The 14,812-nt window shown below is 34.5% G+C and overlaps 1 protein-coding gene across 1 annotated transcript in view; it reads left to right on the top strand.

The window, feature by feature from the left end:
• The window catches only part of LOC148279886 (homeobox protein PKNOX1-like), a 78,409-nt gene that overhangs the window by 49,673 nt on the left and 13,924 nt on the right, over window positions 1–14,812 (top strand). The window contains exons 2-3 of the mRNA XM_088229250.1: window positions 12,047–12,171; window positions 13,424–13,598. Of these exons, the coding sequence (XP_088085376.1) occupies window positions 12,059–12,171; window positions 13,424–13,598 (288 nt within the window). The 5' untranslated portion in view covers window positions 12,047–12,058. The remainder of the gene's footprint in view (window positions 1–12,046; window positions 12,172–13,423; window positions 13,599–14,812) is intronic.

Genomic DNA, 14,812 nt, shown 5'->3' with positions numbered 1-14,812 from the left:
CAAAAACAGTGCTGTCAATGTGGCTACAAAAAAAATACTGATTGGTGCAACGCGGGCATTTCAAATTATATATGTTTTTTTTTACATTGTCTACTTTGTGATTTTACCATCTATACCTTGTTTTTACCATCAATACCTTGTTTTTCTGGATTGTTAATCTTTTTTTCAAATTTTATTTATTTTTTATTGGGGATATCAACAGTAATAGTTGTAACAAAAATATAGCAAATAAAATATACAGAGAATAAAACCAATGACAGATATCCACAGAAATACATTAAATACACGTACAATACATACTAGTGTGTTTGTGTGAGTGAAGGTGAGTGAGAGGGTGGGTGAGTGGGTGTTATGTTGGAATGAGGGTGGACATGTGTGTAAATATTGCACAAGTGTCAAGTGTCGAAAATATAAAAGTGCATCATATGTCATTATATTTAATTTAATTTATTTTAATATTTATTTTTTATTGTTAATTATTAGGGCTTGACACGGGCACAGCCTAAAAAGCCATAATAAGTGCATTAATATTTAAACGAGTGTAATTTTGAATAAATAAATAAATAAGTATGCCCCGCCCTCATATGTATAAAAATTGTAAATGTACATAAAGTGTTAAATAAATACATTAATTGAAAATCTGTTTGATTAAATATATGAATCCAGTGTCTCGCAAATATTTTTAAAATTATTTTTTTGCTCTTCTTCAAATTTCGTTATTTGTCAATGAGCTTGTTCTTGCCGCGTACCCTTTAAATGTCAATCCACCCTAATTTTACCGTGTCGTGTGGATTTGTACGACCGGTGTAAAATCGGCCGAAGAGATCACGTTCCCGAGTCGTAAAGTATCCGATACTGTACTTAAATATTATTGTCTCATATACTTGCGGTGGCCATACGACCTAAGATTTCTTTTAGAAATTATATTTGGCGTATTAACTTTGTGGTGTATACAATTTAAATTAAAATAAAAACTGAGTGTTATTAAATATTTGTATATAACCACTTGCCGACTTTTCTATGTCTACTGGTTTCGTCGGGACACCAATTGAACCAACATGCAAAACCCACTATACACCTTCACCATAGTTGTTGCATAAAAATATAAAACCAGCATACCATGCTTTTTGATAATCAACCCTTATATGCACTGTTTAGGTTTTTTTTATTATTTTTTTATTATTATTAATAAAACATATAATACAAAAATTACATATTATATTATACTCCCATGAGTTATTAGAAACTCATTTTGGACCGTACATAAGAAAAAACAATTTTTTGACAACACATAATATCATACAAATTAATACATCCAACATAAAACACCATCTTATATAAACTACATTAATAATTATCAATATCAAAAAGATTTAAGAAATATTTTTCAATTGCTACACTTCTGGATTTTTTATTAAGTTTTTCGTGTCTTAGCTCATCAGGCAGTTTATTATATTCGGAATGGCCAATATTTTCCAAGGACCAACTGCCAAACTTTGTTGAGCGAAACTTAGACATATGAAGATTCCCTGAATAACGCGTATTGTAATTATGAATATTATGACCAAATGTGTATTTTAAATTTGAGTGAGCAGAAAAGTTGATGATATTTAAAATAGTATTGGTTATGTCATGCAGTGGCATTACCTTGAAAGGAAGTATCTTTGTTTGTCGGTAGATATCCTTGACATGGGAATCCCGTTTAAGTCCAAGAATGTTTCTTAGAGCTCTGTTCTGAAGAACTTGTATTTCCGAGATCTGATTTTTGCTGGCAAAACCTCATATGCATGATAAATAAGATAGGTGGGAATGAATCAAAGCGTAGTAGACGGCAAACAAAACGGAATGAGGAAGCAAGCCTCGAAGTCTATGCAATACGCCAGTTACGGGTGCTATTTTTGATTTTACATGCTCAAATTGGTAGCTCCATGAAAGTTTGGAGTCAATAAATAGTCCCAAGTATTTAGTTACATTGGTCTTTTCAATATAGCCAGTTCCGAGAGAAATATTGATATTTAAGTCATGTTTGTTCCCAAAAATCATGTAACATGTTTTTTTAACATTCAAACTTAATTTATTTAATCTCATCCAGTCAGCTAGACTATTGAAATCTGTCTCCATTATGTTTTCGAGTTCTTTCAGGTTACGATTATAGTAGAAAATAACATAGGTTATGAACATATTTTATGTTGTGGGAGAAATAGTTGAAAAAATAGGGAGGGGATGAAGGGGGGATGCAAAAGAGGGAAGGGACGCACCCAATGGTGCGTAGGGCACTGCATCGGTGCACCAATCGTAGTGTATCATGATCATTTTTGTTACATGAAGGTAAGATGATCAGTCTTACGCTCCGGGTACCAGTCCAGGGGCTATGAAGTATTCTCGTGTAAAAACATATTTTAAAATAAATATTTCATGTGTGGGTGAGACAGAAGCAGGAGTGAGACGTATACTAAAATTTTGGCTAATGGAGACAAGTTTTTGTATTAATTATGGTTTTTAATTTTTAATAATAATAAATCGGGTTGTGGTCCTGTGGCTAGTGTCTCGGACTCACAGACCAGAGGTCTGTGGTTCGAATCCCACTCTACCCCAACTTGATTCCATTTTCTAATAGTGAGTTATTTACAACTCGTTGAAAATGGCCCTCAAAATTAAATATTTGAATAAATCATAAGAACGCACATATTTATTTAAAAAAAAAAAAAAATACAGGTAAACGTCGTTTTTCACCGGGGTTTCGTTCCGAGAGCCACCGGCGTAAAATAAACACAAATATAATGGAAAATTTAAAGTTAAGTTCCGCGTCAAAACTCTAAGAACAATTTAACATGTTTATTTAATACATATTCTATATATATTTATAATAGGGGAATTTCTATTTATAGCAGGGATATGACCAATAATGATTTTACTGAATTTCAATTTGATGTTTCATTTTGTTTTTTAATATCGTTTAAAGTTATTTTGTTACATTTTATATATCATTTTTAAATTACTAAAAAAAAAAATTTTTGTACTATATTATATTAATTTTAACAATAATACATTTTTTTATACTGGTTTATGTTCGTAACTTCGTTTGTATGATTTATATTTTATTAGTTTCATGAGTACTTAATGTTATTTCTTTTATTTGGATTATTATTCTTAATTTTTATTTTGTATTATATGTAATTATTATTTATTTTAAGTTGTTTTATATTTTTTGTTTATTATTATGGCTAAACACAGGCACAGCCTTTAAAGCTATAATAGGTCGGTGAATATGTATACAAATGTAGTTTGAAATGATAAATAAATACAAAATGCTGTTCCTGTTCCAAATTTTAAATATATTTAATAAGTACAGTTTAAATTCGTTTACTTAATAAATATTAATCTCTCGATATAAATAATAAGTTTTTTTATAATAAATACATAAGTGTGTATGCCCCGCCCTCATATGTATATAAATTGTATATGTACATAAAGTGTTAAATAAATACATTAATTGAAAATCTGTTTGATTAAATATATAAATCCAGTGTCTCGCAAATATTTTTAAAATTATTTTTTTGCTCTTCTGCAAATTTCGTTATTTGTCAATGAGCTTGTTCTTGCTCCACCCTAATTTTACCGTGTCTTTACTTAATAAATATTAATCTCTCGATATAAATAATAAGTTTTTTTTATAATAAATACTCTAACTCACCAGTTCGTCGGTACTAAATTAAATTCTCACACTTTATCTCTGTCATCAACCGACTGAAGACCGAATAGGTTTTACACAACACAGCGTCTCTGTCTTCCTTGTTATGAGTTCTATCTTCGTGCTCTCTCTTATACAGATGTGCTGCGGAATTAGCGGACATTCATTCTTCGCGTCGCAAGGATAAATATTTTTTGTATTAACATCCAGCCTAGTCATACAAATTTTACTTTCTTAATCCGGTGTGAAAATGTCCATTTGAAAAATACAAAAATACTAGTTCATTTTTTTTAAAATAAAAGAGATATATCAAGTCATGTGTCCTATGTCGACTAGCTCTTTTTTTTACTGCGCGTAAGAAAACTTTTTTGTATCCAATTTCCCGCTGCACTGATTTACCTCAGTGGGCATTATCATTTTTTTATTTTTTTTACTGCATTGAAATGTGGTCACCCCACGCGTATTATGATATCCGATGAACATATTTTTGCAATACATATACAATACAATACAAACTCTACCTAAATCCCCCAATACAATATTTACAGACATGTTTGTATGGAAATGTGAAAAATATTTGCGCGTTAGGTTTGTGCATGAAAATCAGTTTCAGGCACGAGCTCAACCGACAGAAGGTGCTCGCAAAAGTTCACATTTCTTTATTTTAATAATATGTATGTTTTTGTAGATATTTCTCAATAAAACTAATAATTTTTATTTTTAAAAATATTAGAAATTCCTTGGTTAAGTTTTAATATTGTGTTAAAATTTATTGCAACAGAGAGTAAAACATTATTGAGAAGGGAATATGGAAGTCTAGGCAATTACAGGGCTTATGATCTGTCATTGACTGGTTTAAGTAGCAATTTTAATGATATGTATGTTTTTGTAGATATTTTTCAATAAAACTAATAATTTTGATTAAAAAAGGTATTAGAAATTCCTTGGTTAAGTTTTAATATTGTGTTAAAATTTATTGCGACAGAGAGTAAAACATTATTGAGAAGGGAATATGGAAGTCTAGGCAATTACAGGGCTTATGATCTGTCATTGGCTGGTTTAAGTGGTAATTTTAATCATATGTATGTTTTTGTAGATATTTCTCAATAAAACTAATAATTTTGATTTAAAAAAAAATTAGAAGTTCCTTGGTTAAGTTTTAATATTGTGTTAAAATTTATTGCAACAGAGAGGGAAAACATTATTGAAAAGGGAATATGGAAGTCTAGGCGTTTACAGGGCTTATTATCTGTCTTTGGCTGGTTTAAGTGGCCACTCTACACACTGTAACATTCACAATTCTACCTATGTTTAAACATCCACATTTCCTCAACTCTTCATCTGTTGACTTTTGTGAAGTAAAGGAGCTGAAAACCTTTATCATGCGGGTGAGATTCATCCGGCTGAACCAAATCACCTACTAGGCAACGCCTGAAAACAATTTTCAAATTTTTGTACTTCTATTTTTACCAGGTAGTTAATTCAACAATGTTTAAGTGTGCCCAAATCTCTGTTGCAACAAATTTAAATATGAATAACTCCCTAGGGAGGAATTCCAGCCAGTCTGCATGCATTTGGACATACTCAAACATGGTTTTATTATTCTGTTTTATTTTTATTTCATGTTAATTATTTACAAGTCTTGAATGCCTATGCTTGCTTAAACGATAGCGCTTGTTGGCCGAATAAAACAAAATACAACAATAACTATAAAAAAATCCTGGATCAGAGATCCAAGGTTCGAACCCCACTCTACCTCAACTTGATTCCCATTTTCTAATAGTGAGCTTTTTACAACTCGTTGAAAATGGCACCAAAATTAAAATATTCGAATACATTATAAGAAAGAAAATATTTATTTAAAAAAATAAATTAAACTAGGAACAGTCTGTAAGGCAATAACTATAGCAACGCAATAATTGCTAAATATTCTATATAGTTCGCAAGGCAATAAATATCTTTATATATATCATTCTTCTGTACGTGTGATGTCACCGAACTCCTCCTAAACGGCGTAACCGATTTACGTGCGGTTTTTAGTGAAATGTAGATTTTTGCGCTGCGCGTGTTCGTAGATATAAAAAAAATTGTTAATCGAATCGGCATTCACTTCGTAACACTTCATTGTAAATTATTATGAAAATAAAACTTTGTTATTAGTGTTACACAATTTTTATTATTTTACAAGAACACTACTACAGTTTCAGGAGAGCACTCCTCCCATCGATTTTATTATTATATTAATATTCCTTACCTTAAAAAAAGAGTTAACATCTTTAGTTTGAATCCAGGATAGTGCGTGTTTTTTAAAAGAAGAAAATTATTAAGTTTTGTTTTTCTGAAATAACTCCGCGTGTGACGTCAGAGATTCTTCTCTTTCAGTTCTTTTGATCGGTTCGTTTACGGTAAGCAAACCGGATATCCTTCACCGCTCTCATATCATTGGTTAATTTATATGAACCAGCGACGTCGTTCAAAGTAGTGCGTTTTTATTAAAATATGTTTTATTAATTTAAAAAAAAAATTATAAACTCTAATTTTTACCGAGCGCAAGAAAACATTTTTGTATCCAATTTCCCGTAGGGTTGAAGCTCCTCATTCTCTTAGTGGTAGCTTGGATGAGGGTCCCGCCTGTCTATATGCTTTTTCGGGTTTATTTTCAGTTTCCTGTTGCCAATATTCGTCCAAACCCCGATTAGAATATTTTACTGTGGTCTCAGACACGCTGAACTTATAAGACAATTATTAAAATATAATGGCAAAAAAACTGGCAGTTTTCAAGGGCTGTTGCATCTCCCTTGCGCTCCCTGTAATGATATTTTGATAGGATAGAGATGGGCAGACTTTCAGTGCTGCGCGGATCTCGACATTTGTGCAACTTTCGAACATATTCTTACTACGCAGTACCTCAGTCACAAATAACTATCGACGTGCTTAAAAATATGCTAAGCATTTGAGCGATCACAATGAACAATAATGAACATGCTTAAGTTATCACAGTCATAAGTCAACGCGTGTGTAATCTCTAAGTCAACGCTTGTGTCGGATTGTTTTTTGTTTTCCTCGTAAATAAATACAGTTCACTGGCGAAAAATCGGCGTTTATTTTTTAAAAAATAATACAATATATTGCATTTGCAAAATAGTAAGGAGTATCTAATACAAAAAAGTGAAAATTAAATTTAAATTACTATGGCGACTGCTTTTCTTGACGTTTGGCTTGCCAACCGCCGGGTAAATGCAATAAATAGCGTAATAAATAATAAATAAATAAAAAAAAAATGAAATACTTTCCATATTTACACCGGTGAAATTAAAATATGTGATTGCGCTGCAAAATTATACGTCGCGAAACGTAAATATTTTGACATTTAACGGATGTTCCATTGTGATCGCGAATACGAAAAACAACAATGGTAAGAAATTGTTATCACGTCCCTTATTAGCACTGAGCTACTGATATGGCATTTCGACAGCAATACTTTATCATGTTTTTTAATTTTATACAGAAGGATTTTCTCACATACTAAAAGTTGTAGCATTATATGATTGAATGTATCAAATTATAATGTATGTATTATATGGCCATGAAAATGTAAATATTTATATGAATAACCGGTTACCGGCGAACGTACTTCAAATTTTCATACAAATATGCATATTTTCGTACTGAAAATTTACTTTTTACACATGTCATAGCGATGATAATATCTGTGCTTTAGGACAGCGGTTTCCAACCATTATGCTATTGCACGACCCCGAAATAAAAAAAATATTTGCCTCTTTCTTGATCTCTTTCGGCATATGAACGGCTCTGACACGTCTTTACAAATATGCGTGTAGCTTCGAAAATAATCGCCGGATTGACTTGAAATTGTGTGTACATTACGAAAGAGAAATAAAAAAAATTGTTTTATTTATTCTAACTGTATACGAAGTGTGTTCAGAAAATAATGAGCATTTTAAAATTTCGCGGGCTTGGAGAGCCCGATCGTTATTTTTTTATACATTATGTTGGTATACATGCCTCTAAAGTATGCTTATTTTTTTTAGCTTTTGCATCGTTTACTTTGTCTAGGGCAGCCGCTAAGGTAAAACGTGTTTTTATGAGCTCGGCGATTTTCGTTTGTTAAAAAAAATGGATCAAAGAATTCGTATCAAATTTTGCGTAAAAAATTAAATAAAGTGTAACAAAGTGTGGCAAAGGCCTCTGCTGAGTCTGCTATGAGTAAAACAAGAGTTTACGAGTGTATAAGCGTTTCCAAGATGGCCGTGAAGACGTTGAAGATGACGAACGGCCCGGACGCCCCAGCACATCAATAACCGATGAAAACGTGGAAAAAGCTAATGAAATGGTTATGAACGATCGCCCAATCACAATCAGAGAAGTCGCTGATGATGTTGGCATATCGATTGACTCATGCCATGATTTAGAATGTTTTGGGTATGAAACGCGTGGCAGTAAAATTTGTTCCAAAATTGTTGAATTTTGAACAAAAACAGCGGCGAATGGAAGTTGCTCAGGTGTCACTAAATGAAGTCAACGACGATGCAGAATTACTGAAACGAGTTACAAAGGTGACGAAACATGGGTTTACGGATATGACGTCGAAACTGAGGCTCAATCGTCCCAGTTGAGGCATTCTGGATCGCCAAGACGAAAATCGCCGAGCACGCCGAACACGTCTAGCCTTAGCGGCTGCCACAGACAAAGTAAAGAATTAATACAGTTTAAAATTGGACTCTCCAAACTCGTGAAATTAAAAAATTTCCGTTATTTTCTGAACAAACCTCGTATACCCCTTAAGAATTGACAAAACTGTAGAAAGGATAAATCGATTTTCGACATTGTCGTCTGAGTACGGAGATGTACTCGCACGTCCCTACTATAGAAAAGGCGCCGGAGAAACGTGACTTTAATGTCACAAAACAAGTCTAGGGGAGAATGTTCCAAGTGCATTATTGCACTTTTTCCGCTGCCAATTCACGGGGGTGGAAAATAAGAATGATAATAATTAGTAGGGGTGCGTACAACGATTGTTGGCTGTGTAGAATTAGGTGCAATCAGCATAGACAAGCGGTTTGAATTTGAATTACACGAGAAGCCATTGAACGAAGACGAAAGAAGATTAAAACAATGGTGTTTCTCTACGACGTTTAATTATTGTTACCCATTGACTTTCTCTTGACGCTCAAATTAGTAGAACGATAAGTTCATGCTTTTACCAGCTGAGACGAATTAAATGCATACGCAAAAATTTGCCGGTTGATGCCGCCCGTCAATTATTGAATGCGTTTGTAGTGTCTAGAATCGATTATTGTAATGGTATCTACGCAGGTCTACCAATGAACAAAATGACTTCCCTACAATCTGTATTGAATGCTGCAGCGAGACTTATTTTCGTAATCTCTAAGTCTCTCGGAAGTTCAGTCATATCACTCCACAACTTCGGGAACTACACTGACTACGTTTTCCACAGAGGGTCGAATACAAACTCTGTTGGCTCATGTATAAGTCACTGCACAACTCTGCTCCGGAATATCTAAGGGAACTATGCATTCCAGATGAACTAGCTGACAGGCGTCTCACGCTTAGATCAGCTACGTCTACGGCGAGAGGAAAAGTTATTATACCTCTACGCAAACAGCGCACTAAATTTAGTGAACGCGCATTTGCGGTCGCAGGCCCTATAGCATGGAATGCTCTCCCAGCAGAGGCTGTAAAAGTGAAGTGATGTTTCGGAAAAAAACTTAAACCCCACTTGTTCTCTAAATCATTTGAATAAATCCGTAGCATGTGTCAATAAAATAAATTGTTTTAATTGAATTACAAATTTAAAAGCTTCAATAATTTATTTTTTTAACTACAGAATCACTATGTAAAGCAAAGCGCCCTTGAGGTATTATATTACGAAAATGGCGCTATATAAGTTATCCATAATAATAATAATAATATTAATGACATATTAATATACATAAACATGCTCTGAGCCCTCAATTTTTTTTTATTATTTTTCATACATTTTCAAGAAACTTAGCGGTACAATTTAATGCTCTAATTTTTTCCGCGCTCAAGGCAACATTTTTCGTATCGAATTTCCCGTAGGGATGAAGTTCCTTATTCACTCAGATGAATTTTTTTTTACAAAAATAGTGAAACCTTAGGTCCCTTTTCACACATGCTACGCCAATCCACCCGGCCCGGTAACTTTACTGGGTACACCCTACAAACTGGTATACCAGGAAATTTGGACAAACTCAAAATATTGTTGATAAATCCACCTGGTCCATGAAGAAGTATAGAAATGGAAAAAATGACATTTTCAGGCGTTGCCTAGTATGTAGGTGAAATAATTCAATCAGATGAATCTCACCCGCATAAATAAAAGTTTCAGCTCTTTAACTTCACAAACATCAACAGATAAAAGAATCGAAGGAATATAGATGTTCAAATATGGCCAGAATGGTGAATGTTACAGTGTGTAAAGTGGCCACTTAAACCAGCCATTGACAGGTCATAAGCCCTGTATATGCCTAGACTTCTATTTTACCTTCTCTTAAATGTTCTTCATCTCTGCTGTAATATGTTAAAAACTTAAATATTTAGATAGTGACAGCTTGACTTAAATGTAAATAAAGAAGGGGCGTCTCTAACATTGGTGGGTAGATTATTCCACAATCGAGCGGCTACTACTGTGAAAGAGGAGGCAAGAATATTAGAGCCATCAAAGTTCTCATGTTGCGGGTTTATAGTCACCGGTATAAATTTTAGCATATATTGTTGAGATGCATTAATAGCATTTCATGCTTATATTTTAATTTGTTTACTATCAAACATTAAAAAAAAATATCTACCTCATTGAATTAAAGATGTCTGGTAGATATTTCGCTAGCTAAATTCATTAAAATGTAAGAAAGCTCGTAATTTAAATCGAATCTCCAACTTACCAATGAAGACGAATAGAAAATGAATTTTCTCCCACTTGAACACGCTCCGTTTTTAACGAGAAGACATTTGCATCCGTCCCCGGCTCTGATTGGCCCAATAAGGCAAAATGGCCTCGCTAAAATTATAATTAACTTTTTTTATTTTTTACAAATATGTATAATAATTCTTCTGTACGTGTGAACTGCTCCAAAACGGCTTGACCGATTTACATGCGGTGTTCAGCGAAATGTAGATCTTTGCGCTGCTTGTGTTCGTAGATATTAAAATCTTTAATCTAATCTGTAAAAAATAAGTTAGAAGCATAAATGTTTTATTCATCGACCTACCAGGGTTGCATTCGACGAGAATGCATATACAAAAAAATGGAAGGATGTCGTTTTTAATGTTTAAAAAAAGTTTTTTTTTTTCAATATTCATAAACAACATTCGCTTTTTATGGATCTCAATCAGATTCTTTCCTTAAATTCCTTATAATTTCTACCCATTTATTTCTTTTTCTGGATTTTTGGTAATACTAAAATAATATTAACTGAAATTCAATACATTTTTAAAAATCGTATTCCTACATAAGTGCACCCTTGTTGGTGAGAAGAGCGAAGTTTGACATTTGCAAAAATAATTCCATTTTTGAAAAATATTTATTTTATTTTTTGAAATTCAACCATAAACAAGTATCTAGGTACCCACTTTCTATTCAATATTTGAATATTAATATCTCATCTCACGTACAGAAAAATTATGTATATGGCTGGTGATTTTGCACTTTTTTTTATTTTGCTTTGGGCCACAGAAAATCGAAATGACGAAACGAAAAGATTGAAATGTCGAACTCAATGTCAAATATACAGGGTGTTCTTTAAACCCTGTCACATCCGAAACCACGATGATCAGTATGAGCAAGAAGACGTATTGGCATATTAAAATATTTTTTTAGAACGAATAAATTTAAAAATTAAAATATTTAAAAAAACAAATGGTTGCCAACTTCTGCAGGAGAGAAACGAGGAGGGGGGAGTCTGACACACCGTTAACCACGCGGTCGCGCCCCCCTCGCTTCTCCCCTGCAGAAGTAAGCAACCATTTGTTCTTTTCAATATTTTATTTTTTACAATTTTTTTTTGTTCAAAATATTTTTTTTAATATGCCAATTTGTCTTCTTGCCCATACTGATCATCGTGGTTTCGGATGTGACAGGGTTTAAAGAACACCCTGTATATATATTTTATCGAAAATTCGGATATCAAATATACGTTTGGTGAACCAGCTCATAGCAGGCAAGCCAACGTTTGGGCAGGACAACGTCTGTCAGGTCCGTTAGTTTTTTTTATTTTTTTTATGCAAAGATAATGTTTCTTTGTCTGATTTTTATGTTCTATTACTGACCACCTGTGTCTCTTTGTGTTGCAGGGGTGGTGAGGCATGCAGGGCTGCCCGGGCGGGGAGCGGCCGCCCGCGGAGCCGCATCAGCCGCCGCCCGCGCCCTCCGCCCTGGACCAGGCCCAGTTCGAGGCGGACAAGAGGGCGGTCTACAAGTGAGTATATAATATGTTCAGTTATACACCCGTACAACTTATTTTTAATTGTATTGTATACTATATGCATAAGAAATAAAAAAAAAAAACATATGTATCTATTTTTTGTCATTATACACGGTTTTTCAGGGCCAGACTGCGAAACTTCAAAGGAATATTCCTCATGGTAAGCTTTAAAAAAATCCTACAATTTTTTTTAACCATAATGTCATTTTAAAAAAAATATTATTTTAAACTAAAAATGGAGTAAATCTTTAACTTCTCGGACTAACATCCCTTGCGTAAACCCCTACCCCTCCTCAACAAAAATAATTGAAATAAAAACGTATTTGACCAACGAAGCGATACGCACCAGACGCGGAAAAGTGAAGCGGCTGGGTAGGAGAGGGGTAGAGGTTTGTGGAGGGACTGCTTGTCGGATAAATTTACTACATTTTGAGATCATAATTTTAAAAATGACTTTATGGAAAAAATTTATACGAATTTTTTTTAAAGCTTACCATGAGAAATATTCCTCTGAAGTCTCGCGGTCTGGCCTTGAAAAACCGTGTATAATTGAAGGTATCGACGAAAACCTTCAAACTGTATGTTTTCTAGTACGTATCTTTGTTGAATTACTTTGTAATATATATATATATATGTATACCGTACATTCACGGATACTGGACCGCTGTGCACATGCAAACCACGAGCCCACTGCGTGATATCGTATGATTGGCACATTTTACACCACGGCAAAAATCTACACGGCATCATAAAATACAATACGGTGGATCAGTATTTATTGTTTAACAATAGTTTATTAATTGAATGCCGGTAAACGCAACAACCAGTACACCATGAGACCGACTAATCTCCGTCAATTTCCATTTGCAGGATTTTTACCTGAGAGTACTCGCTAAATTTAAATAATGATTTTGATAAGATTATCATTCGAATCTCGTTTGTCAAGTTTTACTAAATTATTTGAATCGGGCTGTGGTCTCGTGACTAGTGTTGCGGACTCACGGATCAGAGGTCCGAGGTTCGAACGCCACTCTACCACAACTTGATTTCCATTTTTTAATAGTGAGTTATTTACAACCGCTGAAAATGGTCACCAATATTAAAATATTTCTCAAATCATGGTATTGACGCCATGACAGTTCGGGTTTTGACAACCGTTTTTTCTCTGGTAAAAAATCGCTGTAATCTTCAACTAGGTTGTACAAAACTGTGCTAAGGTGGTGAATTAATTGCAATATTCCTCCAGGCATCCGCTGTTCCCTCTTCTGGCTCTTCTGCTGGAGCGCTGCGAGCAGGCCACGGGGGGCTCCGAGTCCTCGGGGGGCTGCGACGCCTTCGCCGCGGACCTCCGCGCCTTCGTCCAGCACCAGCAACGAGACCGCAAGCCCTTCTTGGTGGACGACCCGGAGATCGACGGACTGGTAAGGATGCGACTCCACGGGGAACTTCAGCCCAGCGGGAAATTGTATACAAAAAATGTTTTCTTGTTGGGTGTTGGTTAGAGTTCCTACTCCAGTTAGAGATTGCCAGAAAGACACGAGGTTGCTGTTTGATGCGTATTTATTACATGGCGAATAAGATACGGCACTTGGTTGTGTAGCGCGAGCGTAGCGGCGATGATGGGTTGAAGAGACTGCACTTCAACTACATGCTGGAGCTGAGCGAATTGAACTTGTTGGGGCTGACTTACTAACTGAACGGGCTGACTGACGTTGGCTGCGTCCTGTGGTCTCTTTATAGACGACGCTCCTTTGTAGTTCATTTCTTCATGGTAGGGACGATGTGAATGTACTGCAGAACAATGCTCCCGGTTTAAAGTGCAATACTATAAGAGTTACATTATACGAATGTATTGGATTCGATAGAAAATTATGACATTGCATCTTCGGTCATTAGTCTACTTCAGGTGAACTAATTTAACACGTGTGTGTCATCGATTATGGACTATGGACCCTACAGAGCGTTAAATTGTACTGCAAAGTTTCTTGAAAATGCACGGAAAAAATATTAAAAAATATTTTAACTAAAACGAACTGCTTTGAACGACGTCACTAATTCATATGATACAATAAATGATAAGAATTGTAGAAGATTTCCGGTTTACTTACCGTCAACGGACCAATCGGAAGAACTTACCGAGAAGATGCGGAAGAGAACTTGAGACTTCACACGCGGAGTAATTTCAGAATTACAAAACTTAAAAAAATAATAGCGCTAATAATACGATACATGAATATAAAAAATAAAAAATAGCTTAGTTTAATAGTCTTTAATAGTATATTAACAAACGGCGGCCTCCGCAGTATAGTAGTCGGTCAAGACGCTTGACTCACGTCCGGAAGGTTCCGGGTTCGATTCCCGGTGAGAACACAAAAATTTCATGTGTTTTCTCTCAGGCCTGGGTGTTTAATGTTGTAATTGGGCCTCCTGGCTTGATGTGGTACAAAAAAAATATTAAAGGACTAAAGGAATAAAAAACACAGCAATTCCTCATTTAACCCTTTTAAGACCGAATATATGTTCAAACGAACACTAATTTTGCGATTTTATTTTTCCTATAATAAATTAAATGGTGATTCGGGGTTTTCTAGTAAGGAAGTTTAGTAATCTATCAAACTAAGCCAAAAAAAATTAT

This window comes from Micrasema longulum, unplaced genomic scaffold, assembly GCF_059751315.1.
Source record: "Micrasema longulum isolate JH-2025_06_02 unplaced genomic scaffold, ASM5975131v1 h1tg000654l, whole genome shotgun sequence".
Taxonomy (NCBI): domain Eukaryota; kingdom Metazoa; phylum Arthropoda; class Insecta; order Trichoptera; family Brachycentridae; genus Micrasema; species Micrasema longulum.
This window is presented reverse-complemented; position numbering and strand designations above follow the sequence as displayed.